A 26,791-nucleotide genomic window follows, 5' to 3' on the forward strand; every position below is an offset into this window, starting at 1 on the left:
TGGGCTCACTGTGCTGTTTTAGAGTTTACACTACCTGTTCTGGCCATCTGTAGTCTAATTATACTCAATACAACAACTTACAATTTTTTTTTTTTTTTAGAGTGCACATTCCTGCAGTGATTTTCATCAAAACATATTTAATATGAAGTTCCCACGGTGATAAACGTCAAGGGGAAATACAATTTAAGGAAGTAAACTGCTGCCCATAAAAGATATTTTATTGGTTGTATCAGATGACGTGTTAAACCTTTGATCGATCAATTTTCCTGGGCCTGCAATAATAACCTTAATAACCTGAAATGAAGATAGTGACTAATATAATTACACAAAACAAACAGCCTCTCACGCCCAAAGCAAACAGTGGATTTTCATTTCCTGTCCTAGCGTGATGACGTTACACACCTGTACGTTTCACCGTTGACGCCACGCCTCCTCCCACCTGTCTTCAGGAAGCTCTCTAAGAGACACTTTTAGAACTAGCATTACAGCCAAGGCGAGCAGGTGTTACCTTAAAGAGGATTACATTTTGGACGAAAGTGATCTGTGAGTGAAGGACAAAGCTTTCAAGCTACAAGAAAGAAGTTTACAGGTGAGTTAGTTTCATTTCTGTCGGTGTTTCTTGGTCAAGTCGGCCTGTGGAGTCAAAGGCTAACAAGAAGTTTTGTGGTTTTTCTCCCTTAAAGTGAAGTTAGTTTACACTGTTGGATATTTATAGGACTGAAAGCTTTGAAGCTGCTTGACTTCTCCTGAGTATTATTTGAGGCCTGTAAGTCAGCTGGGTTTTTTTTTGTTTTGTTTTGTAACATCATTTTAAGGGTATTTGATGGCGTTCCCTTACAGTGTGACGTGTTTGCTGACTGTCACCTGCAAACCCCACTTTCTTATTCTTCACCTTACTGGTTCTACCACACATGCAAGTTTCTACCTGTCCGGAACGGGAGTTTCACAACAGTTTCGACTGCATTCCCAACCTGCTGCGTCTTCCTCTCCTTAGTTCCCAATCAGCGTATTTACACACCCGCACTGTTTGATTTAGGACTGCCACAGTCTATTAAAACTGAGGCTGTTCTGGTAAGTTCCGTACTGCACATGATGTGGCTTCTTTCTGGATTTTTATTTTATTTTTTTTTAACGTTTAATCCTGGAGCTTTCTGTCATCGCACCTGTATCTATGTTTAATTCAAATCAATGGAGAAAAAGAGAATCCACAAAATAACAAGTGTTGGTTTATGCCAGCAAAATAAAAGCATATCTCGTGTACAGTAGGTACTTCATCACACTGATGCTGTGGATAAATAAAGATATTAACCCTCAGGCAACCACAATATTTTACATGGCACGGTGTGGCCATTATTTTTAATCAGGAATGCTTTTTAATGGCTCTGATTGTGTTTATCAGATGTAAACTGTTTGCTTTTTCTATAACAGGTTCTCTAAACTTTTTTCTTTTTTTTAATGCAAAGAGGCATGCACATACAAACAATATTCAGTTGTATGGAAAAATATCTTTAAAAACTCAAGGTATGCTTGAGTGAATTACGTATTACAGTGTGCTAGTATCATTTTAACCCCAGATGAACTGGGTGACTCCATAATACTTTCGCAATAAATTCCAATGGGATTATCATAATCCAGCAGAGATCATATTTCTCCAATATCAGTTTCTCTTAGCTGGCTGTTAAATCCAGAATTGAATTCAAAAACTTTCTCCTCACATACAAAGTCTTGAATGATCATGCCCTGTCACATCTTAAAGACCTCATAGTACCATATCCTCCCCATAGAGCACTTCACTCTGACTGCAGGCTTAATTGTGGCTCCTAGAGTTTCCAGTAGAATGGGAGGCAGAGCCTTTAACAACCAGACCCCTCTCCAGTGTGGATTTGGGAGACAGCCACCCACTCTAGTTTTAAAAATGTAGCTTTCTGAGAAAGCTTATAGTTAGGGATTGTTCAGGGTCACCTGATCCATCCCTTAGTTATGCTGCTATAGGCTGAATTTCTTCTCCACTCACTCGTTACATTTGTCTTTGCTCCCACAGGCTGTGTTTTGTCCTCTATGCTCTCCTTTTCTTTCTTTCTCAGGAGGTTTCTTCCTGTTGAAAATAAGTTGTTCTGTCCCACCCTCATCAAGTGCTTGCTTATGGGGGGGTTGTCTGATCATGGGGCTTTTCACCCTAATATTGTAGGGTCTTTACCTTAAAATATAAAGTATCTTGGTGACTGCTGTTGTGGGTTGGCACCATATAAATACAACTGAATTGAATGGTCAGGTTGTTTTTGTTACTTCCATGCTTCTGTTTTAAAGCAAAATGTAAACATTTTGTTTCTATATTTGCAGTATGTGAAACAGTGTGAGCAAAATAGGTTAAAATGTTTTTTCCCTGATTCATCTCAAATTTTTACCCGTTAAAATGAAATAATTGCCAACAAATTATAATAACAGCAAAGCCTATAATGGTTTTTTTTTTTTTTTTTTTAAAGACATACATACTGTATTTTTCCTGTTATAAATGGCTCAGCAGCACTTCCCATCATCATTGCCACTCATGTTTAAAACAATGAAAAGTTGTAGAAGTAAACTGACAAGTCCATGGTTGGAATTTTTTATTTATTTTTTTTTATGGCTAAAAATATTTAATGCAGTCGGGGTCATAAATGATGCCAAAGAGAAAATACCTGTGGTAGCATATCTCTCTTAACATGAGAGAGATTACGTAGCATCCCACATCGTCATCTGCACTGCCTTCCAATCAATGCAGGACGTTAGCAATGGTGCATACAATTCCTATGAGCGTGCCAACATTGTTATTTTTTTTTTTTTCATCATTAACAGAAAATCCGGTGAATTTTATTGTTTACAATTTTGCCTTCCATAAATGATGAAAACAACGTAATCAAGACAAAGCAGCTATTTTTCTGCTTTTTTTTTTTTTTTGCAATGACGCTGATTTGTCTTGTTTTCTAAATCCAGCATAGCCCTCGCCTTTTAAACCACTTATTTAAAGGAAATGAGCACTTACTGACAAAATTCAATAAATGCAGGATGCTTGTTAATAAGTTATGGTGTTAATAAAACAATGATCTAAATACTTTTTGCCATGATAGAGCAGCCGTACACCGAAAGTGTGTGGCCATTTGCATCATTATGAATAAGGCTCTGAGCATGTGTCATATAATTCATGTAATAGCACTGGAATAGCTGTAAAGTGGGTGTGTGCAGCATTTAGTTCACTGCTGACAAGACACCACAAGTAAGTCCACTGAGCGTGGAAGCCACAAACCCCTGGCCTGTGTAATTACAGGCTCTTTGCTGGCTGTGTAAAACTCTGGAGTATTTGTCCTGCAAAGCTCTGTATTTACACAAGAAGGTTTTGCTTTTCCTCATTCCCAAACTACTGTACTGGAGCCTCTTTGCCTCCCTCAGTCAGTTGTTTTTTGTTAAGAGTAGCTTGTTTCGATGATACACTGTTGAAGAATTTTAGTTATGCTCCACACTTAAAGCAGGCCTCTGTGTTCATAGTGAAGTGCTTAGCTGTGCTGCAGTACAACAAGGTGATCTGAAGTTGACAGATGGTAGTTTGCATATTGGATAGCCAACAGGAGTGGCCTCTGCTTGAAAGGAAAAGAAATGGAATATCCTCTGATAGTGACTCTACTCCCAAACGGACTGTAGTCTGAGCTATGGATGAGTGGACATTTACCTGCTATTTCACCTTTGCTGCCTATTTGTTTTTTTGTTTGTAGCAACAGAAGAAGTCTGTTTTATTCAGATTAATTAATAATTCACAACTGGTGCTCTGGCTGATCTGAGGCCAGCTGTTATACCTAGCTGAACCAAAGTCCGCGTCTTACATCTGCTTTGTTTCTAACTCTAATGCTCAAATTAGGAAGTAATAAGCTGTCAGTGTTTTCTTCAAGCGCGTAGCTTCACCTTCTCTTTGTCCTCCTTGATGATTTGGGTCACAGTGACTACAGTTTTGATAATATGCAGCAGCAAAACAAAAACGTTGCGGCACACCCATGCTGTGAGGCATATGTAAATGTTAACCATGGCACAGAGATAACATCATGCTATCTGTTGCCATTTCCTGATCCCGAGACACAGCAAAGGTTGTTTAGGAACCCAGGACACTTTACTCAAAGCTAAAACATCCATAGTGTAGCAAACACCCTGTCAATTATTAACAGGCCAGTGCTTTCATTATTCCAATGTAACCATAGCACCCAGCAGACAGAAACTCAGCCAGCAGCCTGGGACCTGCTCCTGCCTTGTGGGAAAGTAAGACATGCACACACACCGCTGACAGCAGGAGCAAGTGGACCTGTTTGACTTTATGAACCCGTCACAAAGGGAATTATTGAGGATGCAGAACAATGGAGTGATCTTCACATGACTTCTCTCTTGGAAGCAGAGGAATGGCAGTTACTGCTTTTATTTTTACATTTTTTTTAGCCTCTGTTTTTTCATAGTTTTTTTTTTTTTTTTTTTTTTGCGGCAAGTTTCTATTTATTGTCATGAGGCTTGCAGACCTCTGTTTAGTGGCCATGTGTAACTGAGACACAGACCGCTCGACTATTAACTGATCTGCAGCCAGCTGTAGATTTTTGGTGTTTCTGAATGAGTGGGTAAACACTGTTATCGTCATGAAGTTGACAGATCGACTAAAACGACTGAAGCCTTTTGGCTCTGCGCCCCCAGAGCCTCCACCGCCACTACTCGTGGTTCCCGTAAGTGAATGATAGAACTTATTTTATTTGTGTTGCATTGAATCAGTTTGGAGTTCCTCTTTCTATTACAGTAACCAAGAAGTAATATTAACATCAGCTTTAATTGAACTTCTTAGGTCACTTCCCCCTTCTGATGAAGAAGGCTTCGTTTTGTGACCTTCTCAATTTTAGCCCACAAAACCTTTTATTTTGGTTTTTAAAGTTTGTTCAGTGGTTTTGATTTACAGTTAAAGAAAAAGCTTATGAACCATTTTGAATCACCAGAATTTCTTTATTTCTTACCCATAAAACATGTTCTGATCTTTATCTAAGTCATAGTTATAGAGAAAAGTAATTGTCTTTATTGGACACACTGAATCACTCGCAGTTCATCTCTGAGAAAAGTAAGTGAGCTCGTGGAACCTCCTTTATCTACAATATCCTCCATTGTAGACTTTTTCCATAACTGCTTATGAGAAGGAATCACTATTCCTCCAAAAACACTGATTGATTGGCTCTCCTTGGGTCATACCACATCATCTCAGTAAGGTCAAAGTCAGGCCTCTGTTTTACTTTTGCTGTTGGGCTCTTTTTCACCTCTTTTAGGAGTGCAGGCATAATCTGCTCAGGAAGCGTACTCCTATGGGAGAGTCTTAAATGTCTTCCTGCTTTATTGTTGACAGATAAACACTGAGATGGTTAGGACTGTAGATTGTTTCATATGATTGTATTTTGAAACTGAGCCTAAAGTTTAAAGCATTATTGAGAAATTGGCTGTAGAAAATCTGACAGTGATGTTTCACTTGGTCTCAGTTGTCAGGCTTTTTTTTTTTTTAAAAAAAAAAAAACAAATAGGCAGAATGTTTGTTTATAAACCCGCAGATGTGACGTGTTGAAGGAGACATCTAAAAGTTTACATAAAACATGCAGAAATTTGAATTGCAAAATTGTACTCAAATAAGTTTGTTTTTTTTTCTTGCATGCGGGAATTTTTTGCCACTCGACGAGACAATCCCCTTAGAAAAATATAATTTCCCCATCAAATATTGGCTTTTTTTTTTTTTTTTTTTTTTTTTCATTTGCTCACCCATAGCTCATATTTTATCTGAAATGGTCAAAATAATAGAAAAAGTATAAGTTTCTATGAAACAGACTGATTTCCATTTCTGTATGTGCAATAATACTAACACCTGTACCCACCTTCCAAAAAAAAAAAAAAAAAAAACTGACCAAGCAGTGACTGTAGACGTTATTTTTACTGAATAATATTTTCTGGATTTTCTAGTTCAAAGGATCAATAACTGATAGAATTTTATTTTTTGGTTTATTAGCCTGTTCAAAGCTATACAAACGCATCAGGGAGTGACTGCACATTTAAGGTGTTTCACTGTTCTTATAGCTGTCTTTGATGGGTTTAAGGCAGGGTAGCTCCACCTTAAATCCATGTTCATTAAAGGGCACTAGAGAATGATTCTTAGACTGGGCAAAGGCTCAAAGGGGAGGAGCGCTTTCCAGGTGAGGTCTCTCTGCCTTCTGTGAGAGAAACACCACAGCTAGTCATATTACAAAAAATTTTAGCACAAAGATCTAGTTTCAGCAACCATCTATGCATAGCTCATTGAAGAGGGAAGTAACCTGAGCTTACTGGATCTGTGATTGTGTTTTCTGTTGCTGGCTCTGTATAGGAAAAAGAGCTGGCTGGATATAAAGAGCTGGCTGTTTACTGAGCGCTGGAGGCTGCAGGTGTTTTGTTCAGGTTAGAAATCCCAGTAGGACATGGAAGTCAGGTTCAAAGATCACATGGTAAGTGTTGAGGAAGAAATACAAAGCATTTATGGACTTGGAGTGTACTTCCCTTCAGTGTGAAAGTGCCTAAGCATAAGTGTCAAAAAATTTTACAGAAATGTAAATTCATTACTGATCTGCATTTGCGCTCTTAGCTGTGGATCAGATTTTTATTAGCGGATGGCAAATCACTGTTGACCTGCATCAGCTTTTTTGTTTTTGTTGTTACTCTAAATCAAACTTTTTTTTTTTTTTTTATTTGCCATTATTTGCTGACTGTGGACTGAGCTCCTATTTGCATGTCATTTTTCTCTGGTTTATAATCATGAAAAACATTGTAAAATTGAGCCTATCCACAGTTTCACGTTCATCTCCATGCTACATCATCGTGACCTCAATCCAGAGTTAAATTTTAACTGGCTGTATAGTCAGTGTGCTGTAAATGAGCTTCATGAATGTAGGTCTCCCTAGTAGCTCAGTGTTGCAACATAATTGACCTCCTCTGTTTAGTTGTTTTACAACCTTTCTTACTTTTTTTTTTTTTTTTTAAGGTGTAACTTCAGCTAATACTCACTGATTTCCCTAACAATGCAGATTCCAACCACTCATCGAGCACATTCAAATGTTTTGTTTTAAAACTTGGACACTTGAGTGACCTTTGTGTTTATTTGCAGTAAACACAAAGGTCACTCTAAATGTATTAAAGCTACAGTATAAAAAAAAAATAACAGCTTAGGTGAAACAGCAGCTTAGCATGAAATGAGAAAAAGTCCTGAGCAGCTTTTGTTTAAGCACTAATGTCAATAGCTTTTTTTTTTTTTTTTTTTTTTTTACCTTCTCAAGTTTATGATTAACCAAGTCAAATAAAAGGCCCACAGTTCACAGGTTATACATTGTTCACCTGTGCTGTGAGTTACCTCCACCAGCAAGTTGAAGGTTTTTGTGGTGATTGTTCATATGAGATTTTATTTTAGTGGTTTCAGTTGTAGTTTTTGTGTTGTTTGTTTTTTTGCTGTAACGTACTAAATAAGTGACCTAATTTGAAAAGCTAAAGTAGCAGAATCAGTAAATTCATGTTGTACATGTAGGTCATGTGTTTGGGTGTGGCTGGATGCTGGATACTTGGCTGCTGATGCCATTTTGCATTAATGCATATCAGGGCCTTGTACTCGTGTGGCCTGCATGTAGTGTTTGGACAAGCTCCAGTTTTTTTTATTATTTATTTTTTTTCCCTTCACGTCTTCTGACAGCAACACTGCACCTTTGTGTGTCTGACTAGAGTATCAGGCTTTACTCGTTTCATCTCTGGTGAAATACAGTCCACGGGCAGGCTGTGCTATCGGCTTGTTTTTTAAAAATGCAGATCACGCCAGGCATGTTGTTGTGGTAATGCAAGTAAAAGGTCATCGCTAATAAATTCCTCCTGACTGAAGTAACTGGACAGAAATATAAAATTGTTCCTTGTCAGCAGTCGCTCTGCAATTTCACCTTTCAGCTCCAGGTGCTGCGTCAAACATGTCTGCCTGAGAGTCAGCGACATTTGTCCCTTATCTCAGATGTTCAGCTCTCCTTTGCTCTATGAAACAATAAACAAGATCATTTTGCTTAATTTTCTGACATTTTATACATATTGCAATTCTTTTCTGTGTGTTTGTTTATTTATACATTATTCCAGTTGGTTACAGTACAAAGATAGAAAAACATGCGCACTTGCATACCAGGTAGCCCCTCCTCCATACTGGTCAGGCAGGATTGAGACAGGTGAGAGCATGTTGAGATCAGGTTCACTTATACTCACACACTCTGTTCCACTCAGGCTCAGGTGTCCTCCCTGTAAGACCTTAGTTTATTTGACAGAATTGATAAATCATGATTTAATATTGTCAATGTAAAATTTGATTTGCTACAAAAATATACATTTTCTTTATGTATATTTTTTTAATTCCAGAAACCAGGCATGGAGGAGTTAACAATATGGGAGCAACATACAATAACGCTAAACAAAGTAAGTGGTTTATTGAATAACTGAATTATACATGTGAGGTGTTATGTTGAAACCTCTTGTGTGTTTTACTTTTCCACTTTAGGCTACTGATTATTTCATGCAGATAGTCTCCATATTAGACGTACTTTGTTCTATCTAGTGTGTGCTTACAAATGTAGGGGTGGAAAGTGAGATTCGGTGTAACTTCTGAGGGATTTGTGTGGGATTTTACGCTGGACTGTGCCCAAGGCCTCTCAGTTTCACAGCAACGACTCTGTCAGGAATTCAGTGCGACACACCCTGCTGCACCCCACAGCACCAGCCGGCCCTTTGCTATCCTGCCTCATCATCAGCATCACTGGAATGTGCCCTTTCCTTCTGTCTCTCTATCGCGTTTCCCACTCATGCTCATCCACCCACCTACTTCCTTGAATTTTACTGACCATCATTTTCTCTCTCTTATCTTTTTTTTCTTTTCTTTTTTTTTTTTTAATCTTCTCTCAAAATGACAGGATTCCAAATTCGGGTTTGGTTTTGCAATATCAGGAGGCAAGGACAAGCCTCAGCCCGATGGGGACACATCTGTAATGGTATCAGATGTGCTGCCAAATGGCCCGGCCATGGGACGACTGTTGTAAGTTGGATATCATTGCTGTTAATGTGCATAAGGACTTTTAAGATTTGATAGTGACGTGTGTATGTGTATCTGTCTGTGTGTGTTGTCTTCTAGCACCAAAGACCAAATTGTCATGGTCAATGGAGTACCTATGGACAACGTCCACTCTAACTACACCATTCAGACCCTCAAGTCTTGCGGCAAGACGGCAAACATAGTAAGTGTGGAGTTGGCACAAACTGAACAAGATTAAGTGGATTACAGTCTTGGATTTCTTTCTGACCGGCTGTCTTCTTTGTCTTCCCCAGACAGTCAAACGTCCTCGGAAGATCCAGATCCCAGTGTCCACATCCGCCAGACCAACTCGGGCGGCCTCGCAATCCAACCTGCTGGATCAGGATCCTCCGAGACGAACACGACGCCACTCCGACGGCAGTGACAACACTGACACCAATCGCTACCGTTACCGTGACAACGACGACCGTTACCGCAGCAATGACCGTTACCGCCGTCGCAGCCCCTCACCTGAACGCAACGGGTATGGAAACACAGTGCCATTGATGTCATCGGGGTACAAGAGGCTGCCGAACAACGATGTCGCAGCAAAACCCATCAGAACTACTTTGGTTAAAAAGAAAACCACAGATGGTAAGACTTAAAGAGCGAGAGGGAGATAAACCTTTTTGTTTGCAGTAAAACAAAGCCAGACACACACAAATCAGCTACAAAAAAATGAGCAGTGCAGATTATTTTTGTCTAAAAAGCTTTGCTTCCGCACAGAGTATGGACTGAAACTGGGCAGTCAGATCTTTATCAAGCACATGACAGAAACAGGCCTAGCTGCAAGGGAAGGCACGCTACAGGAGGGAGACCTCATTCTCAAGGTAATATTTCATGCATTTGCTGTCATGCAGTATTTTTAAGCCACAACTATTATGAAAGACTAGAAGCTTTCATTATTAATTCTCAATTTGTGTTAATCAAATGGTTTCCTATGCACAGATCAATGGCATGACAACAGAGAACCTTTCCCTGCTGGAGACCAAACACCTGGTGGAGAAGAGCAGAGGCAAACTGACCATGACAGTTCTCAGGGACGACCGCAAGTTCCTGGTCACCATCCCAGAGGTGGAGGACAGCCCCCAGAACAGTGATTACGACCGTCGCAAAGACAGCAGCTCGGAGATGGAGGGTAAGGAAATTACCGTGGAGTTAGAGCGCAAAGGTGGGAAATCAAAACGGAGAACCCGCTTCTAGTTGATGCTGGCTGCAGTCAAGTGGCTTCTACTGCTGCTCGTTTGATGGGTGAAATCAAAAAACTGTAATGTCCCTAATGTTTGCTACAGTCAAATCCCCTTAAAATCTAAGAAATTTTAATCGGGGTGGGGGGGGGGGGGGGGGGGTGTTGGCTACAGGTTCAGAGGGCCCAATTATTTCCGCACCATTTTAGCCCTTATGAAACTTGGAGTGTGGGTTATCCCGTTCATAGAGTTTCTGTTTTGTGTGTCTCATCAGACATTTCAGATATTGACGAGGGGCTCCCACCCCACAGAGCATCACGTCCAGCTGCCAAAGAGAGGCGGACACGCAGGTACAGACCTACTCCACTCTCCAACTCCATCTAGTAAAAACATAATATCGATCAGTGTGAGGAACAAAAAGGTGAATCCTGCACTGGATTCAATCTAAAAGCACTGAAGAAATCTTGTATTTCTCATACAGAACAAAAGCTGAACCTCAACTGCCAAAGTCTCGGGATCAATCACCTGTGCGCTCCACCTTAACCCGGCCGCCTGCAAGAACTTACGCCTCTCGCCAAGGTCAGTGCTGCAGAAAATCGCTTTTTATCCAGAAGCACAAAGATGCTCACACATAAATATAACCTTCATCCATCCAGTCCTTTTTTTTTTTAAAAGCACAGTATGAAGGTGAGCTCAGTACTGTTAGCACAGTTTGCTGTAGCTGCTTTAGGGTACACAGTTGAACAGTTGGATAATAAAAGTGGTTTAATTATGTTTCTAACTATTGTTTGTTTCTTCAGCTCCATCTGAATCGGATTCCGACCACAGTGCATCTCCTCCTCGTCCTCCAGTCAGAGGAGAGAGGGAGAAAGACAGTCTGGACATAAGGGACCAAACCAGCAAATACAAGTCAGTTCAGATTGTTAAGCTGTCAAAAGGATGTATCATACCTTTTTATATCAAAATAGATATAAATGACTATAGTTTTTGTTTTATGGTCATTTTTGTGTCCCTTCCATTTATGGGGGTGATTTGAGACGAGTAAAACACAGAAGTGAGGCTCAAATGTGAGGCATTACTCTGCTTTAAGTTGCATACCAGGTAGATGCATTTACTTTTAAAGAAAAGTAAATGTACCTTATTCGTTAGTGTTACTTTGATTCTTTTGCAGTACTGCTCTCTGTATGTTTTCTTAGGCACTCTTGCAAAAGTCTCTTTAGAAATGATTTTTAGTTTAATTAAAATGACCTGGATTTATTTTAGTGAAGTATTTATAAATGGGTTACTACATAGTAAATGTAAATAATATTATATGAGACATTATTTTTGCTTTTGCTCTGTGTACAGATCTCTCTCAGGGGTCTCCACTCTCCCCAACCCCAGAGCCTCTCCTGTAGCTCACAACTGGACTGCACCTGGCCCCCCATCCTCCACCGCGTCACGGCCCCGCAGGCCGGTGTCAGAGTCGGACTCGGACCGTGAAGCTTCCCCGCCCCCACAAAGAGACGGCCCTCGTCTGGACAGTAGATACAAGTATGAACATTTCTTTATCTAGCTCCAGGAATAAACACGAAAACCACTGAGATAACTAACACATAGATATTCAAACACAGAAATCTATTGATTATTTTCCACCAAATGATTCCTACTGTCTCATCTTCTTTCTTTATTGTTTTTCCCTCCCTTTTTCATCTATGTAGAGTTCTTCCTGATCGTTACTCAGGCCGGGTATCTTCCCCCATTGTTGTTCGCCAGGATCCACCAAGAAAGGTCAACTCACCTGTGAGAGTCCCGCCACCAGGTCCGCACAAAAACACACAAACAATCCAGCTTCCTTGTAACGTACAGATCCCGGACTTTGCCTCACACCTTCTTGCCAATATTTACTTTATCTTTAAATGTTTGCTTATGGGAAGGTGTCAGCAGCGAACTAAGGTGAGAGCAGAATAGGAAAAGTTACTCCTAAAAAAACACAGCATGGCTTATGAGTGAAAGAAGGTGCACTACACCTGAAATATAGACACACATTTGATTAAAAGGAAGTAATGTTTACAGATTAATTTAAAAAAGAAAATCATGTACGTATTGCTGGCTGTTTACTGAGCGCTGAAGGCTGCAGGTGTTTTGTCCAGGTTAGAAATCCCAGTAGGAAGTGGAAGTCAGGTTCAAAGATCACATGGTCAGTGTTGAGGAAGGAGTACAAAGCATTTATGGACTTAATGTACTTCCCTTCACTGTGAAAATGCCTAAGCAAAACTGTTAATTGTTTTTTTTTTTAAGCCTTTATTTAACCAGGCAGACGGATTAAGAACATGTTCTTATTTACAGCTGTGGCCTGGGATTATAAAGTGACTCGGTGTCGGTGTTTGCCAATGATAGATTTAAAAATAAAACATCAGGTGTAAATCTTTATTAAATCTGTCAGTCTCATTGATATTAAAGCATTTGAAGAAGTGGAAGAGAGCACAACAGAATCACAATCTGTGAAAACAGTTGGAAGAATCATGAATAATGTTGGGTAATAAAGAAACTGTACCTGGAAAACAGTTGTGTATATGTTGGTGCAAACTCTGGGAATATCTGTCATTAAGCATTTAATTAAAATCCTGAAACTACACTTCAAAATCCAGTAGAGGAGAAATTTGAGGCAGTTTAGAAGATTCACCAGATAATAAATCTGTGTTTAAAAAAACAAACTTGTTTTATGCAGCAGATTATTCAAAAGTGATTAAGTCTGCACTTAATTTATAAATATTATACATTTTTATTTTTCCTCAGATTCTGATTCCGAGTCAGATGGCTTCTCGGAGCCTCCTCAGAGGCGTAGCACTACATACAGTCAGGACTCTCTCAGCCGATACAGGTACACATGAAACCCCCCCCACACCTACCTGAAACCCAACAAGATCTCACGGACCGGAAACTGAGCAGACTGTGTGGCTCTCTGGTTGTTAACCTTAGTTAATCATATATTTTTATTTACCTAATTTTAAACTGCCTTATATTTTCTGTTTTTTTTTTTTGTTTGTTTGTTTGTTTTTTTTGTTTTTTATTGCTTAACCTTTTTGTGCTCTAAGTTTCATTTTGAAATTTCTTTTTATCCTGTCTGACTTTGTGTCTTTGACTGTGTACAAAGTACATTTTGAGATTTTGTTGAATAATAAAATAAAAGTGAACATGTTCCTTCCCTGTATGTGGCTGAAGTGTTGATTAAACATGAAACAGCAACAATCTGTCAAAAAGTTCCCGATTATTCATAAATCAGTTCTGGGAAATTTCCATGTTTATACAGCATGTTTAAATCTCAGTGAGCCTGAACAAATGAGATAAAGTAGCTAATGACTACATTTAATCAAGTGGTTAATTTCAGTCAGTTACAAAGCAGTTTATCGCCAAAGAGAGAGCTGCAGTCAAACAGAATAAGGTGAATATTCAATATTTTAGTCTCATCCTCTCATCAACAATCATCATATTAGCCACTGGTCCCCCTTCGCCTAACGTAACTGAGATTTGTTGTCTTCCTCCTCCCTCACTCCCGCCTCCCTCTCTTCTCTTCCAGAGTCTTACCAGAAGTTTCCCTGCAGTCAGAGGTGGAGCCACCAAAATGGAGCGCTGCCAGCAATCCACCACAGAAAGGTGTGTGTGAGTGTGTGTGTGTGTGTGTGTGTGAGAGAGACAGTGAAAGACGTTTCAGCTCGTTAGGAGAGTTAAATTGAGCTTTCATATTTGGGATCTAGAATCTTAAAAGGCATTTTAAGCTTTTATCTTCTAAATGATGTTGAACACACCAAACAGTACGATACCAAAACATTTCTGGCCAATAAAATGCAAAACAAATAAAACCTTTTATAATGACACTCTCAACTCATTGACCTCCACAGCGAACTCAGGGTCTGAATCTGAGGCCAGTTACGCATCAGTCCCCAGGAGGGATTCTACTGGCAGCAGAAACTCCGACTCAGCCAGGAACAGATACAGGTGAGAGACCACCTTTCACTCATCACATGTTTAGTCATGCCTCAAGTGCTTCATACTTCAGTGCCTTTTTTTTTTTTCTTTTCAAAAACCTCTTTTTTTTTTTTTTAACATGACATCCAGAAACTTTACAAAGAGCCAAATTTAACCTCAGTCACTGCAGCTGACAGCAAGTCTGTTGTTAGTAATCTTAACATGTGTACAAGCAGAATATGGGCAGTTATATGAAGAGCCTGCAGTCATTATTTTCTCTCCCAGATAAGAGAGATGTCCACCTTCATTTGAATATAATGGACCTTTGCAGTTTGCCTCATTTTGTTCAACAAGCCGAAAAGATACACTTGGAAAACCTTCCCAGAAATCATGACCCAGTTACTCACTAAAGAGAGAAAAAAATCTCAGATCTTGTTAAATGCAGTTTCGTGTAGGAACTGCTTTGTTTTTGTGGGGCTACACCCACTGACCGCATCACTGTGTCAGAAGGCAGCACCTATAACGAGGCTCATGCTTGTGAAGGCGTGACAGGATGTAAACATCACTGGCGTCCCCCTCGGCTCAGCTGCACTGTTAGGCAGCTACAGCTTCCTTTGCTCAGCTGACAGAAAATTGTTCCTAGGTGAAACCACCAAGTTTAATAAACTGGGTCATTGTTCCTAAAGGTAGACACAGCAGCTTTTTCCAAATTAATGGATTTTTTAAAATTATTTTTATTATTTCTTTGTTTTGTTTTTCCCCTCAGGCTAAAAGGGCTGATGGGGTATTGTCGTCACCCCACCGACAACTTTGTGAACACAATAACTCGAAAACAAATTCATACCATAGATGCATCTATTAAGAATCTCGGATGGTTTAAGTCTTAACATAATAATGCCAATCACAGAAAGTGACAGTTTCTTATTCCTGGTTCTTACTTACCCATTTGCTTTTGAATTGATATAGTTAAAAAAAAAAAAAAAAGTTATTAAGGCTCAGATGCACCCTGTTAAGATCTACTGAGACCTGCAGTCATGTGTTATAGAACTGGTGCTTCCAGGGGAATTTTGCCACCTAGAGACTGTACTGCCAGGAGGCTGAGGGGGAGCGCTGACAGCTATTCATTAACTTCCTACAGTCTCTGTGTGAACTCCTACATGATCAGGAGTTCAGCAAACCCAACTTGGCACACAGATACGCTTTAGGCCACTGAAGGTTTTTATCTCTATCAGATGTTATGTTGCCTAACAACACATCCCAACACACTAAAAGGACCCATTTTGCACCTGTAACACTTTAATTTAATAACGTCTAATTTATATTCACAAAAGCTGAATATAGTAATTTGTCAACACATGAACAATAGTGGGTCACAACCCCCTCCAGGGGACTACGCCCACTGGGGTTTAAATACCTGGGTCGCTCCACCTGTTGGTTTGAGAACTTTCGAATGAGAGGCGAAATGTCTTCAAGTCTTTCTGCAGGTCTTTCAAAGTTTTTCTATTGGACGTTTTCACTCCAGTCCTTGTATCTTACCATTTTCAGAGGAATGTTTTGTTTAAGCCTAACTCAAAGCATGAGCCAGGGTTGTCTACACGTAACAGGCAACTTAGCAAAGAACTGATTTTAAATTGTATCTTTAGGCTCTTTATTACTGGCAGTTGTTGCAAAAACACATTATTTGTTGCCATTTCTTTAGATGAAACTATGAAAAATGCCAAAGATAACAGTTTGACAGGCATGAAATAGTATTTTTGTACCAACAAGGTGATTCCCAAAGAGCTATTAGCTGAAAACTTAACATGTTTCGGCATGGTGTGCAGTGTGTTGTTAAAAACTAAAAAAGGAAACTGGACAGTGGAGGACAAAAGAAGTGTCAGGCTTAAAAAAAAAAAAAAGAGAGAAAACACTATCTACTGCAGATGAACAGTATCTGAAAGTTATGTCCTTAAGTAATAGGAAATAATCCAGCAAAGACCTGACACAGGACCTGAGAGATTACTGTTTACTGAAGCCTCAGTAGAAGACTGGCTGTCAAGAAGCCATTCTTAAGGAAGGGAAACAGGAAGAAAAGTTTGAGTTGTGCCCAAATTACACAAGAACTGGACTTCAAATCAGTGGCAGCAGGTCTGGTGGAGTGATGAATCCAAATTTGAAATTTTTGGTTCAAATCATCAGCGACATGTACGGCGGAGGTCAGGAGAAATGAACAACACTAGGTGTCTACAGCCATTTGTAAAACATGGTGGAGGCTCTGTCATGGTTTGGGCCTGCATTGTTGGAGATCCTGTCAAAATGGATGGAGTTACAAACACAAAGTAAAGTCAGATTTTGATTCACCATGAAATGCCATCTGGAAAGCATCTGACTGGCAACAGCTGCATTTTTCAGCATGACCGTGATCTCAAACACACTCAGTGCAGTAAAATCATACCTGAACAGAAAAACACACAGTGGAACACTATCAGGATTGGCCTCTCCAGAGCCCAGACCTCAATATTATTAAAGCAGTGTGGGATCATCTTGACAGAGAACAGAACAAAAGGCAGCCAACATCCAAAGAAGAGCTTTGAGTGTCCTTCGAGAAGTCTGAAGACTACTTAAAGAAATCACAAGAAAGCTGCCTCCATAGAGTTCAGCCAATGTTGAACAATAAACCATTTTTAGCACCAGATAATTTAAAGCTGCAGCTCTATAAAGAGAAAGTGAAAACATGAGAAATGCAAGTTACAGCTTCACTGTGAGTTGTGGGAAATCACACTGAGAGGATGTCCAACTGGTTCTTTGCTTACCACAAACACAAACGTCGTCTGATAGTAAAGTACTCTGTGCAGTGCTTCCTGCAAACGTTGCATCACATAGTGTTTCAACTGCTCACATACAAAACCACATAAGACATTCACTATGACTGTGAGGCATTCATTTAACTGTTCACAGGGCCTTTGCACATTTTGTGTTTGGGCTCTATAATGATGGCATTTTTTTTTCTTTAAAGGATAAATGAATCTGAAATTTTGAGGGCCTAAATATGATCAAAAACTCATTAAATTTTGCACACACCTCAGGTCTGATGAAAATGTATGTATTTTATTGGTTTCGGGCATGGGCATTCCAAAATAGCTCAACAGCGCCACCTATAATGTTGCAAAAGAGCCCCAGTGCTGTGTTTCACATACGTGTATGAAGTTTGGTACACACATGTAGCATTAAAAAAAAATCCTCATGGAGTGATGCCCTACACCCAACAGCAAGTGTGCTATTTTGAATTAATTAGGCAATTTTGGTGCCATTTTTGCAATTTTCAGCCCTAATATTTTTTTCAAACTTTCAAAGGGTTTTAATGGGATCAACTTCATATTTGGTCAGTCAAAACTGAAGCTTTTGAGTTTTCGTTGAAGGGCGTGGCTGTCGTGCCACGGCGAATTTCGATCATTCGCCATGACATTTTAATTGGCTCTCATTCACACACACCTTATCCAATCTGGGCCAAAATTTTCAAATGCAATAAGGGTCCCTGAACACATCGATATGACATTTAATGTTAGTTGCATCACCATCTAGTGGGACCAGAAAATGTCATGTTTTACTCTTTGGGGTACGGCTTCAAGGTGATTGAGTAGAGCCATCTCAAATTTGGTTAGGAAAGCCTTAAGAAGTTGGTGTTTTTGAAAATAGTGATTTTTCATTAAAGGCTGTGACCCTGGCAGCATGATGAATTTTTATGTTTTGCCATGAAGCACAAAATTGCTGTAACTCAAAGCCGCATTGTCCAGTTTGCATCAGTGAGACCAAAATTAGACAAGTGGGCCATCAAAAGTTGTCAAAGGTTTTGTAGAATATTAAAAGGTGTTGTCGAAACCAATATTTATCCGAGGCATGTCATTGATATCCACGCCTAATGAGGAGGCGGTCGGTAGCTGAATGACAGAACACCTGAGTATCCTCCGCCTTGACCCGTGCCCTGGTGCGAGGGCCCTCTCATCACTGCGTGCAGCTTTAATTGTTTATATTTCTCATCATGTTTTCATAGAACATCTCACAAGATGACTGAAGTAATTAAAAATTCCTTTTTTTTTTTTTTTTTTTTCCCTCTCCATGCTTCTCTCAGGGTGCCTCCTGGAAAATCCACTTCGGTTTCTGTGAAGCCTCTTCGTCGAGCCCCGTCACCCACCAGACCGCCCCCAGATGGTAAGCTTACTCTGTTGCATCATCTTCATCCTCTCCTTCTCTGTATATTAGATCAAAGCATTAGAGCAGAATGACCAAAGAAAATCCTTATGACAGTCTTTCTTCTTACTACATTTTAAACCAGATTCCTCTGAGTCAGATGAGCTTTCCCATCTTAGGAGGTCTGGCAGCTCTGAGCGGGGGGACAGTCACCGCAAGTACGTAAGAATCTCATTAAACAAAGAAAAATCAAATCAGTAATGTGCCAACATGAAATGTGTTTTCCCAAATAAGTTAATGCAAAACTTGTATAACTTTCTCCATCTCAAAGTGCTCCTCGTGCTGCAAATGGAACCAGCACCGTCAGGTCTGGGATTTCGGTGAAGAACAACCCACCCGTCTACTGTAAGGCTCAGGATGTGTAGCATGATTTAAATTAAAAAAAAAAAAAAAAAGTTTTGAGTTTTCTATTTATTAAAAAAAAGTAAATAGTTGAAAGAAAAAGTCAATTTTTTGCTGATGAGTTTCTCACTGAGGTTTAATACCATCTGTGGGTCAGAATAAACAGGCCATCAAGTTAGTTTTGTGCTTTTCTGCTATTTTTAGACATCTAATGAGTTCAGTTGAAGTGATTAATCAAAAGCATCTTTAAGGAGTCTAACCATCTCTTCATTTCTTTCAGCCAAACCTGAAGAAGAGCCTCTCTATTTCCTGCCTCCAGATTCATACCCATCTACTCCAGGGTGAGTGCTGTTTTTGTTTACAGTGTTGACCCATGTGGCTAGAAATTATCATACAGTAGCAACAGTAATCTGATTCATTGGTTTCTTCTTCTCTGCCTTTCTCAGGTACAGCTCAGACGTGAAGAGAGTGTCATTTGTAAAGGAGCGCAGTTTGGGTTTGAGACTCGTGGGGGGCAACGATGTTGGTATCTTTGTAGGTGGAGTCCAGCCACACAGCCCTGCGTATGAACAGGGAATGAAGGAGGGAGACCAGATCATGCAGGTGAGCTTTGGTTGTGCATCTTATATTGAACTGTGTACGACCATTTAGATTGACCAGCTCTCTTCACTTTAAGTCACAAATCTCCAATTTGATTATTTAAATTTAACATGTAAATAAACAGACTAATTTTGATTTTGTGGGACATCTATAGATACAGATGTAGATGGTTTAAAGGGTACGTCTTGTGCTCATTTCCAGTTCTGAATTCATGTATGTACAGAGGTAAAATTACAAAACCCTCTTTGTCCTAAAACATATGCCCCTAACTGTACTTTTACCTTGTTATGTAAAATTTTGTCCAGTTTCAATATATTAATATGACAGAAAGTAGAAAAAAGACAGGCACATAGTCCAGGCTCATCTTTTTCTTTTTTTTTTTCCTTTCTTTTTTTCCTATTTTTTTTTCCTATTTATATTTTTTCAGGTAAATAAAGTTGATTTTGGCCATTTCACACGAGAAGAAGCTGCCAACTTCCTCCTTGACCTCAAGACAGGACAACAGGTTGAAATCTGCACGCAGAACAAGATGGACCGTAAGTGAAGAGCAAAACCTTAACTTAAGGGTGATAACATTGAGATTACTTCTGTTGAGTTGTGGCACAATTTACAAAATCTCATTTTATCTTTCTCCAGTTTACAAAAAGATCATCAAGTCCAGCCTGGGAGACAATTTCTACATCCGTACGCACTTTGACCATGATTCTGAAGGTCCCATTGGTCTGGGCTTCACCAGAGGAGAAGTGTTCAGGGTGGTGGACACAATGCATCGTGGGAAGCTGGGCCAGTGGCTGGCCATCCGCATGGGAAATGATCTGCACGAGATGGACAAGGGCACTATCCCCAATCAGGCCAGGTGAGGAGAGAGGAGACAAAGAGGAGATGAAGATCTCTTAGCTTTAACAAGGACTGTGTTTCAGTTTCTTCATCTGTTGTTGTCTCCTGCAGGGCAGAGAATCTGGCCAAGATGGAGCAGGCACAGCGGGCGAGTGGCGAGAGACAGGTGTCGGGGCCGAGAGCCGAGTTCTGGAAACTACGGGGGCTCAGAGGGAATAAGAAGAATGAGAAGAACATGCGGCGGAGTCGTGAGGATCTGATGCAGCTCACTATTCAGGGCAAATTCCCGGCTTATGAGAGAGTCCTGCTCAGAGAAGGTTGGCATGACTATCGCTCTCACACACGCACGCACGCATGCATGCTTCATAAGTGTCCAGCCACAAGTCCACATTTAACTAAATTTATTGGTTTGTTTCTCCAGCTAATTTCAGGCGGCCCATTGTCATTCTGGGTCCTCTTAATGATATCGCCATGGAGAAGCTGGCCAGAGAGATGCCTGATGATTATGAAGTGGCAGGTTGGTTTCTTCTCTTTGACAGTTTCAGACCCAGTTTTTATAGAAAAGTGCCACATACTCATTTTCACTAAATTTCCTCACCTTTCATTCATATTAAATATATTTTTGTGTTATTACAGAGATGGTTCCTCGTAGTGGAGGAGGAGATGGTGGCTCCACAGTTATTAAACTGGACACTGTGAGGAAAATAGCAGAGAAGGTGAGAAGTAACATTTAAATTCATATTTACAGTCACTTCTAATAGTGTAAAATTCCTGTTTGTTTGTTTGGTTGGTTTTTTTTGTGTCTTTTTGGCATTTCCTCTTTGATTGTTTTTATTGTTTGTTTTTTTGTCTCTCTTCCCAGGACAAACACCCTCTGCTGGACATCACTCCCACTGCAGTGGAGAGGCTCAACTACATCCAGTACCACCCGATGGTTCTGTTCTTAGACCCACACAGCCGCAAGGATGTCAAGACCATGAGGCAGAGGTACAGCCCCAACTCCAACAAGAGCTCCAGACGCCTTTACTCACAGGCCGTCAAAATGAGGAAACACTGCAGCCACCTTTTCTCAGGTAATCTTAACTCAGGAGAGGTATGAAGAACATCCTTTTTCTCTGTCTGCTTGTACGAGTTTAAAATGTGTAATTAAAAAATAAGTGTGTTTTTCCTTTCAGCTCGTGTGGACCTAGATCCCAGCTCCCACTCTTGGTATGAGAGTCTAAAGAATAAGATCCGCCACGAGCAGACCAAACCTGTCTGGGTGTCTGAAGTCACGGTACAACACACAGCTTCTCTTCTCACACACACACACACACACACACACACATCTGCACACTAAGGATCAAACAATTATCAGATATTGTTTTTTTTTTTTGTTGTTTTTTTTTTTATCTATCGATGTAGATATAGGTTTGTTTGTTGCTGTAGTTCTGATATAGTCACCTTTCTCTTTCTGTAGGCAACAATGATTGGTTGAATGTTAGGGGAATTCATCTGTCACAGATGAGCAGATTTTTAATTTTGCTGTGAATATATTCTAGTTTCAAACATCTGCTATCAGTCTTCTTTAAGACTGATAATTGGTATTGACATCAGCCCTCAAAAAACAGGCTACTTCAGACACTACACCTGAACACTTTGCTTTTAAACCCTTTTTTATAAACACTGCAACAATATAACTGAAAAACACAACCTTTCAGGATGTAGTTTTACATCCTTCTATTTAATAATTCAAGCAACTGTGGCTCCAGTATCTAATTATTTATTACTTTACAAGCATGTTTAGGCACAAGAAACACCGAAGTTTGAACTGCCGTCGGCCCCTGTCCCCAACACTGGACCAGAAAATGTTAAAACAGTTACTTTCACATAAATAAATAAAAAGAGAAATAAATCTTAAAATAAAAACTGCTTTTAGTAACAAGTCTGTGATGCTGCTGTTACTGCAAAGGCTCGTCACGTTCAGTTTCAAAATGAAAAGGCAACAAAAGTGAAAATGCTCAGACTGAGGTTTCACATAAGGACCTAGATGATGTCACTGTGGCACCATCCTTCTTTTATATTCAGTCTATGTTCATTACATTGTAGTAATTAATATAGAAAGGGAGAATTTGATTTAAGATAAGATAGTGTTTATTTGTCACATGCACAGTTATACACAGTACAATGCACAGTGAAATGTATTTTGTACCTGCAACCTTATATACACACACATATAAATAAGAAGAATAAAAATAAAAAAAAGTAATTCACACTATACACTATACTCTATATACTATACACTATACACACTTTTATAAATTATAATATTTACATTGTGCAATAATGGTCCAGTTAGGGCTCAGAGTTGAGCAGACGGATGGCTTGTGGGTAAAAACTCTTCTTCAACCTTTCAGTCTTAGCCCTCAGGCAGCGGTAACGCCGGCCTGATGGGAGCAGGGAGAAGAGAGAGTGTCCGGGGTGGCTGGGCTGTTTTAGGATCTTCATGGCCCTCAGCCTGCACTGCTTGGTGTAAATGTCCTGCAGGTTGGGGAGGGTGGTGCTGATGGTCCGTTCAGCTGAACGAACCACCCTTTTTAGGGCCATGAAGTCCTGCTTGGTGCAGTTTCCCATCCAGGTGGTGATGCTCCCACGCATGATGCTCTCGATGGTGCAGGTGTAAAAGTTCCTGAGCACCTTGAGTGGGAGCTTGAAGTCTCTCAGCCGCCTGAGGAGGTAGAGACGCTGTCTGGCCTTCTTCACAGTGATGTTTATGTGATGAGTCCAGGACAGGTCCTGTGAGATGGTCACTCCCAGGTATTTGAAGGTGTCCACTCTTTCCACCTCAGCACCACTGATGACAAGTGGATGGTAGTCCCTCTGCTGCTTCCTGCTGAAGTCCACGATCAGTTCCTTTGTTTTGCTGACGTTGAGCAGGAGGTGGTTCTCCTGGCACCAGTTCTCCAGGCGGGAGACCTCTCTCCTGTAGGCTGTCTCCTCATTGTGAGAGATTAGTCCCACAACAGCAGTGTCGTCAGCAAACTTGATGATGACGTTGGACTCTGACGTGGCCTCGCAGTCATGGGTGTACAGTGAGTACAGCAGAGGGCTGAGCACACAGCCTTGGGGGGATCCAGTGTTAAGGGTGAGGGAGGATGAGGTGAGGTGACCCACTCGTACCACCTGTGGTCTGCTGGTCAGGAAGCTGTGAACCCACCTGCACAGGGATGGGCCCAGGCCCAGGTCCAGCAGCTTAGAGACCAGCCTGGAGGGAACTATGGTGTTGAATGCTGAGCTGTAATCTACAAACAGCACTCTCACATAGTTCCCCTTACCAGTGTCTATGTGTGAAAGGGTCTTGTGGAGGAGGAAGGATATGGCGTCATCTGTGGATCTGTCTGGCCGGTATGCAAACTGTAGTGGGTCGAGGGTGGTGGGCAGTGAGGAGGTGATGAATGTCTTGATGAGTCTCTCAAAACACTTCATCACCACAGAGGTGAGCGCTATGGGCCTGAAGTCATTGGGGCTGCTGGGGTGTGGTTTCTTTGGGACAGGGACTATGATGGACTTTTTAAAGCAGGTGGGAATCACACACAGTTTCAGTGAGAGGTTGAATATTTAAGCTGGAGTGTGCCTGTGACAAGTTGCACATTTAAAATAGTGATATACTTTTTTCTTCAATTTTTTTTTAACAAAGCAAACTGTTTATCATATTTTGCACTGTTATTTATCTTAAAGTTTGTTAAACACAAACAACTAAAGCTGTTTAATTTCTCTTTCTGCACAGTTGGAAAGTGGTGGAGAACAAGACTTAGATGCTTTGGACCAAACCCAGACTGACTACCTCAGTGCTGCTAGTGACCTGGAGGACACTGATGGAGAGGGCTTCACAGATGATGCCTACACTGACAATGAGGACCTGGAGGAGTCTTACCGTGGTCAGGATCCAGCCAGGACCCCAGGGGGCTCCAGGGTGGCTGGAGCTGCATTAGCCCGATCATCTGAGCCAGCAACCGGACCTGAAGACGAACCAGAGGAAAACGATGATGCGTACGCACCCAGAGAAGTCCCGCCACTAATGCACGTACCTGAGCCCAAGTCACCCCGTCAGGAATATTACAGCCCACCGCAGAGTGATGGTGAGGAAGAAGATCCCTCTCATCGCAGTTTTACAGACTCGGACTTCAGCGCTCTTGATGTAGCTCCACCTGCCACTCCGTCCGATGGACCACCAGATTTCAGAGCCCCAGACCCCATACGTCAGCACCCAGTGGACGAGCCTTCATACGCCGAGGAGCAGCCCGAGAGATCCCAGCATGCCAGCCTGTCTGCTATCGAAGACCTATTAGAACGGGTTTGTGCTTTCATTAAAACAGTTACAGAACACAAGTTTGTTTTTGCTGCTTTAAAGCCTGTTTATCTGTTTATGCCTCAGTCCTTCACGTCACAACAGTTTTGATAATGATTAATTTAAGCAATTTTTGAAGCAAGAAAACCAAATTAAGCCCAAGTATTTTTCTCAGTCTTGTATATCTGTCTCTAAACAAAACATCTTTTAGTTTTTGACTTTTTAAAATAAACTTTAAAGTAACTTTAACTGAACTTTAACTTAAAATGAGGAACAAATGAGCAATTCTTTCAGAAAAACCAACCAAAAAACCTAATTGAATTGGTTTTTAAAGTCATTAGCTGCAAGCTAAAGGGTGGAAAATGTAAAGCCATCATCTAGAGTGGGCTAACAACCTTTTTCTTAAGAATGTCTAATGGGATTTATTATGTTGTGCAATGTACATAAATACATCATAATATGACTGTAATAAAACACACTTTAAACTGAGTAATATCCCCCAAGTTTGCTTCAGTAGTATAAAAGGAAATAATAATAAGGAAATGGTCAGGTCAGATGTTCTGATGAATATATCACTTGTTTTGTTTGGGGGTTTTTTTATATGTCATGGTTCATTGGGTTTTTTTTGTCTACTTCCTGTTTGGAAGAATGGGTGTACACGCTAACAAAACTACATAAAAAGGCTTTTTTTTTTTAATTTAACTGAAACAAAAATTCTGGAGCTGGTTTGAAGAGCATCTTGGAAAATTTTGAAAGTTGCAGTTTGTTATATTTTGAACCACATCTCACACATGCACTTAAAAAAAATAACTTTTACAAAAGTTCATGAAGTCACTAAATTCACCCTTTTAATCAATTCTTTGTTTTGTTTTTTCCTCCATCTTGTTTGAGAGCCTTCTCCTAATTTTCCTGGCTGTGGAACACCGCAACAACCTAATTATAACATTTTCATGAAGATTATAGTAACGTTTACCATTTTAGAGTCAATGACAGCCTGTTTTCATCATGAATACAGAGACAGAAAAATTCCTCACTATATTAATTGCTTTGGAAAAGCTTGTGTGGATTTAAAAACTCATGTCTTTAAAATATTCTCTAAATAACTGTGAGAAGCCACTGTGTTAATATCGGGGGGGGGGGGGGTTTCTTCTGTTATAGGCTCGCTCAGCAGAGACACAGGCACAAGATGAGGATAAGAAACCCCCTCAATTCATCGTGTAAGTCTTCTTCAGCTGTGTGGTTTTATGGGATTCGTGGGGTAATGTGAGACTGAGGCTGTGCGCTGATTTTGACTCCTCTGTTTCTCTCCTGTACAGGCTCGCACATCACCACCAAGCAGTCCAGTTCAGACGCACACAGATCCAGGGCAGCGACAGCTCTGAGGATGACTTTGATGATGCGGATGACATGGAATGGGGTCCTGCAACTGAACTTTAGACACCCAGAGGATTTTTGAAGCCACTTTTCCTCGTGATCTACAAAGGACATGGAAACAGTTTCACTCCCTCAAGTGAACTCTTGTGTCCTGGATAATTAGATAATAGTGTTTTTGTTTTGTTTTTAATTAATCTAAAGAGAACCTTGTTCAGGTGTCACTGCAGCCTTTAATGACAACTGCAAGATTTAAAGTCACAGAAAATGCTCTCAGATGAATATTGAGATCAAAGTGCCTGATTGTATTTGCAGTGTTGGTTTTTATTTAAAAATCCCCGTGTGAAACAAATCAATTTCCCCTTTTATTGTTACTGTAATATACAATGATGAGTGATGAGTGTCCTTGTAGCAATAGCAAGGGGATTTATTATTCTTTAGTTTTTTTTTCTACATTAAACTTTGTTTTAAAAATGGTTTTGTCTGATGATGCACAATGACAAAGTCTTACATGTTTAGCTTCGTTTTACCAAGCTATCACTAATGATCACTCATATTAATGTCAGTGACACTGTGAATATTCTGTTTGTTACTGTGGACATTCACTGGACAGGAAAGGTTAAAAAAAATAGCACACTGCTTGAGTTACCACTGGCCATCAGGGGTATAAAGGCCCCAGATTCACTTTGTGGTTATTGTTTTTGTTTTTTGTTTGTTTTTTAAATAAATGTATTTGATAATATTCGCATCTAAAGTGCAATTAAAAGTGAAATATGAGCTATTTTCTCCCAATCTTTGGACTGA

The 26,791-nt window shown here is 40.2% G+C and overlaps 1 protein-coding gene across 4 annotated transcripts; it reads left to right on the plus strand.

The window, feature by feature from the left end:
* Window positions 1-450: 450 nt before the first annotated feature.
* tjp3 (tight junction protein 3) lies at window positions 451-26,463 on the plus strand. 4 transcript variants are annotated; one of them, XM_030727747.1, is made up of 30 exons: window positions 451-589; window positions 8,443-8,499; window positions 8,991-9,112; window positions 9,209-9,311; window positions 9,403-9,742; window positions 9,875-9,978; window positions 10,097-10,286; window positions 10,610-10,685; window positions 10,817-10,914; window positions 11,136-11,244; window positions 11,683-11,868; window positions 12,036-12,136; window positions 13,114-13,198; window positions 13,895-13,971; window positions 14,217-14,313; window positions 18,392-18,471; window positions 18,596-18,668; window positions 18,782-18,855; window positions 19,133-19,193; window positions 19,299-19,455; window positions 19,880-19,988; window positions 20,089-20,308; window positions 20,401-20,606; window positions 20,711-20,806; window positions 20,926-21,005; window positions 21,152-21,362; window positions 21,465-21,565; window positions 24,056-24,622; window positions 25,775-25,833; window positions 25,933-26,463. In XM_030727747.1, the coding sequence occupies exons 2-30, from the start codon at window positions 8,452-8,454 to the stop codon at window positions 26,051-26,053; spliced, it is 3,951 nt and encodes a 1,316-aa protein (XP_030583607.1). In that variant the 5' UTR covers window positions 451-589; window positions 8,443-8,451; the 3' UTR covers window positions 26,054-26,463. The 4 variants fall into 4 exon arrangements, with proteins under 4 accessions (XP_030583607.1, XP_030583604.1, XP_030583606.1 ...); XM_030727744.1 differs by lacking the exon at window positions 451-589 and adding an exon at window positions 4,669-4,730; XM_030727746.1 differs by lacking the exon at window positions 451-589 and adding an exon at window positions 6,319-6,512.
* The last annotated feature ends 328 nt before the right edge of the window (window positions 26,464-26,791 follow it).

The sequence above is a fragment of the Archocentrus centrarchus genome, chromosome 4, assembly GCF_007364275.1.
Source record: "Archocentrus centrarchus isolate MPI-CPG fArcCen1 chromosome 4, fArcCen1, whole genome shotgun sequence".
NCBI lineage: Eukaryota > Metazoa > Chordata > Actinopteri > Cichliformes > Cichlidae > Archocentrus > Archocentrus centrarchus.

Excerpts from the sequence above, each read along its gene's own strand:
- tjp3 (XM_030727746.1), top strand. The coding sequence starts at position 6,486 with ATGGAAGTCAGGTTCAAAGATCACATG. Across the intron at positions 14,314-18,391 it reads TCAGCCAGGAACAGATACAG|GGTGCCTCCTGGAAAATCCA; the intron begins GTGAGAGACCAC and ends TGCTTCTCTCAG. Across the intron at positions 19,989-20,088 it reads CACGCAGAACAAGATGGACC|TTTACAAAAAGATCATCAAG; the intron begins GTAAGTGAAGAG and ends ATCTTTCTCCAG.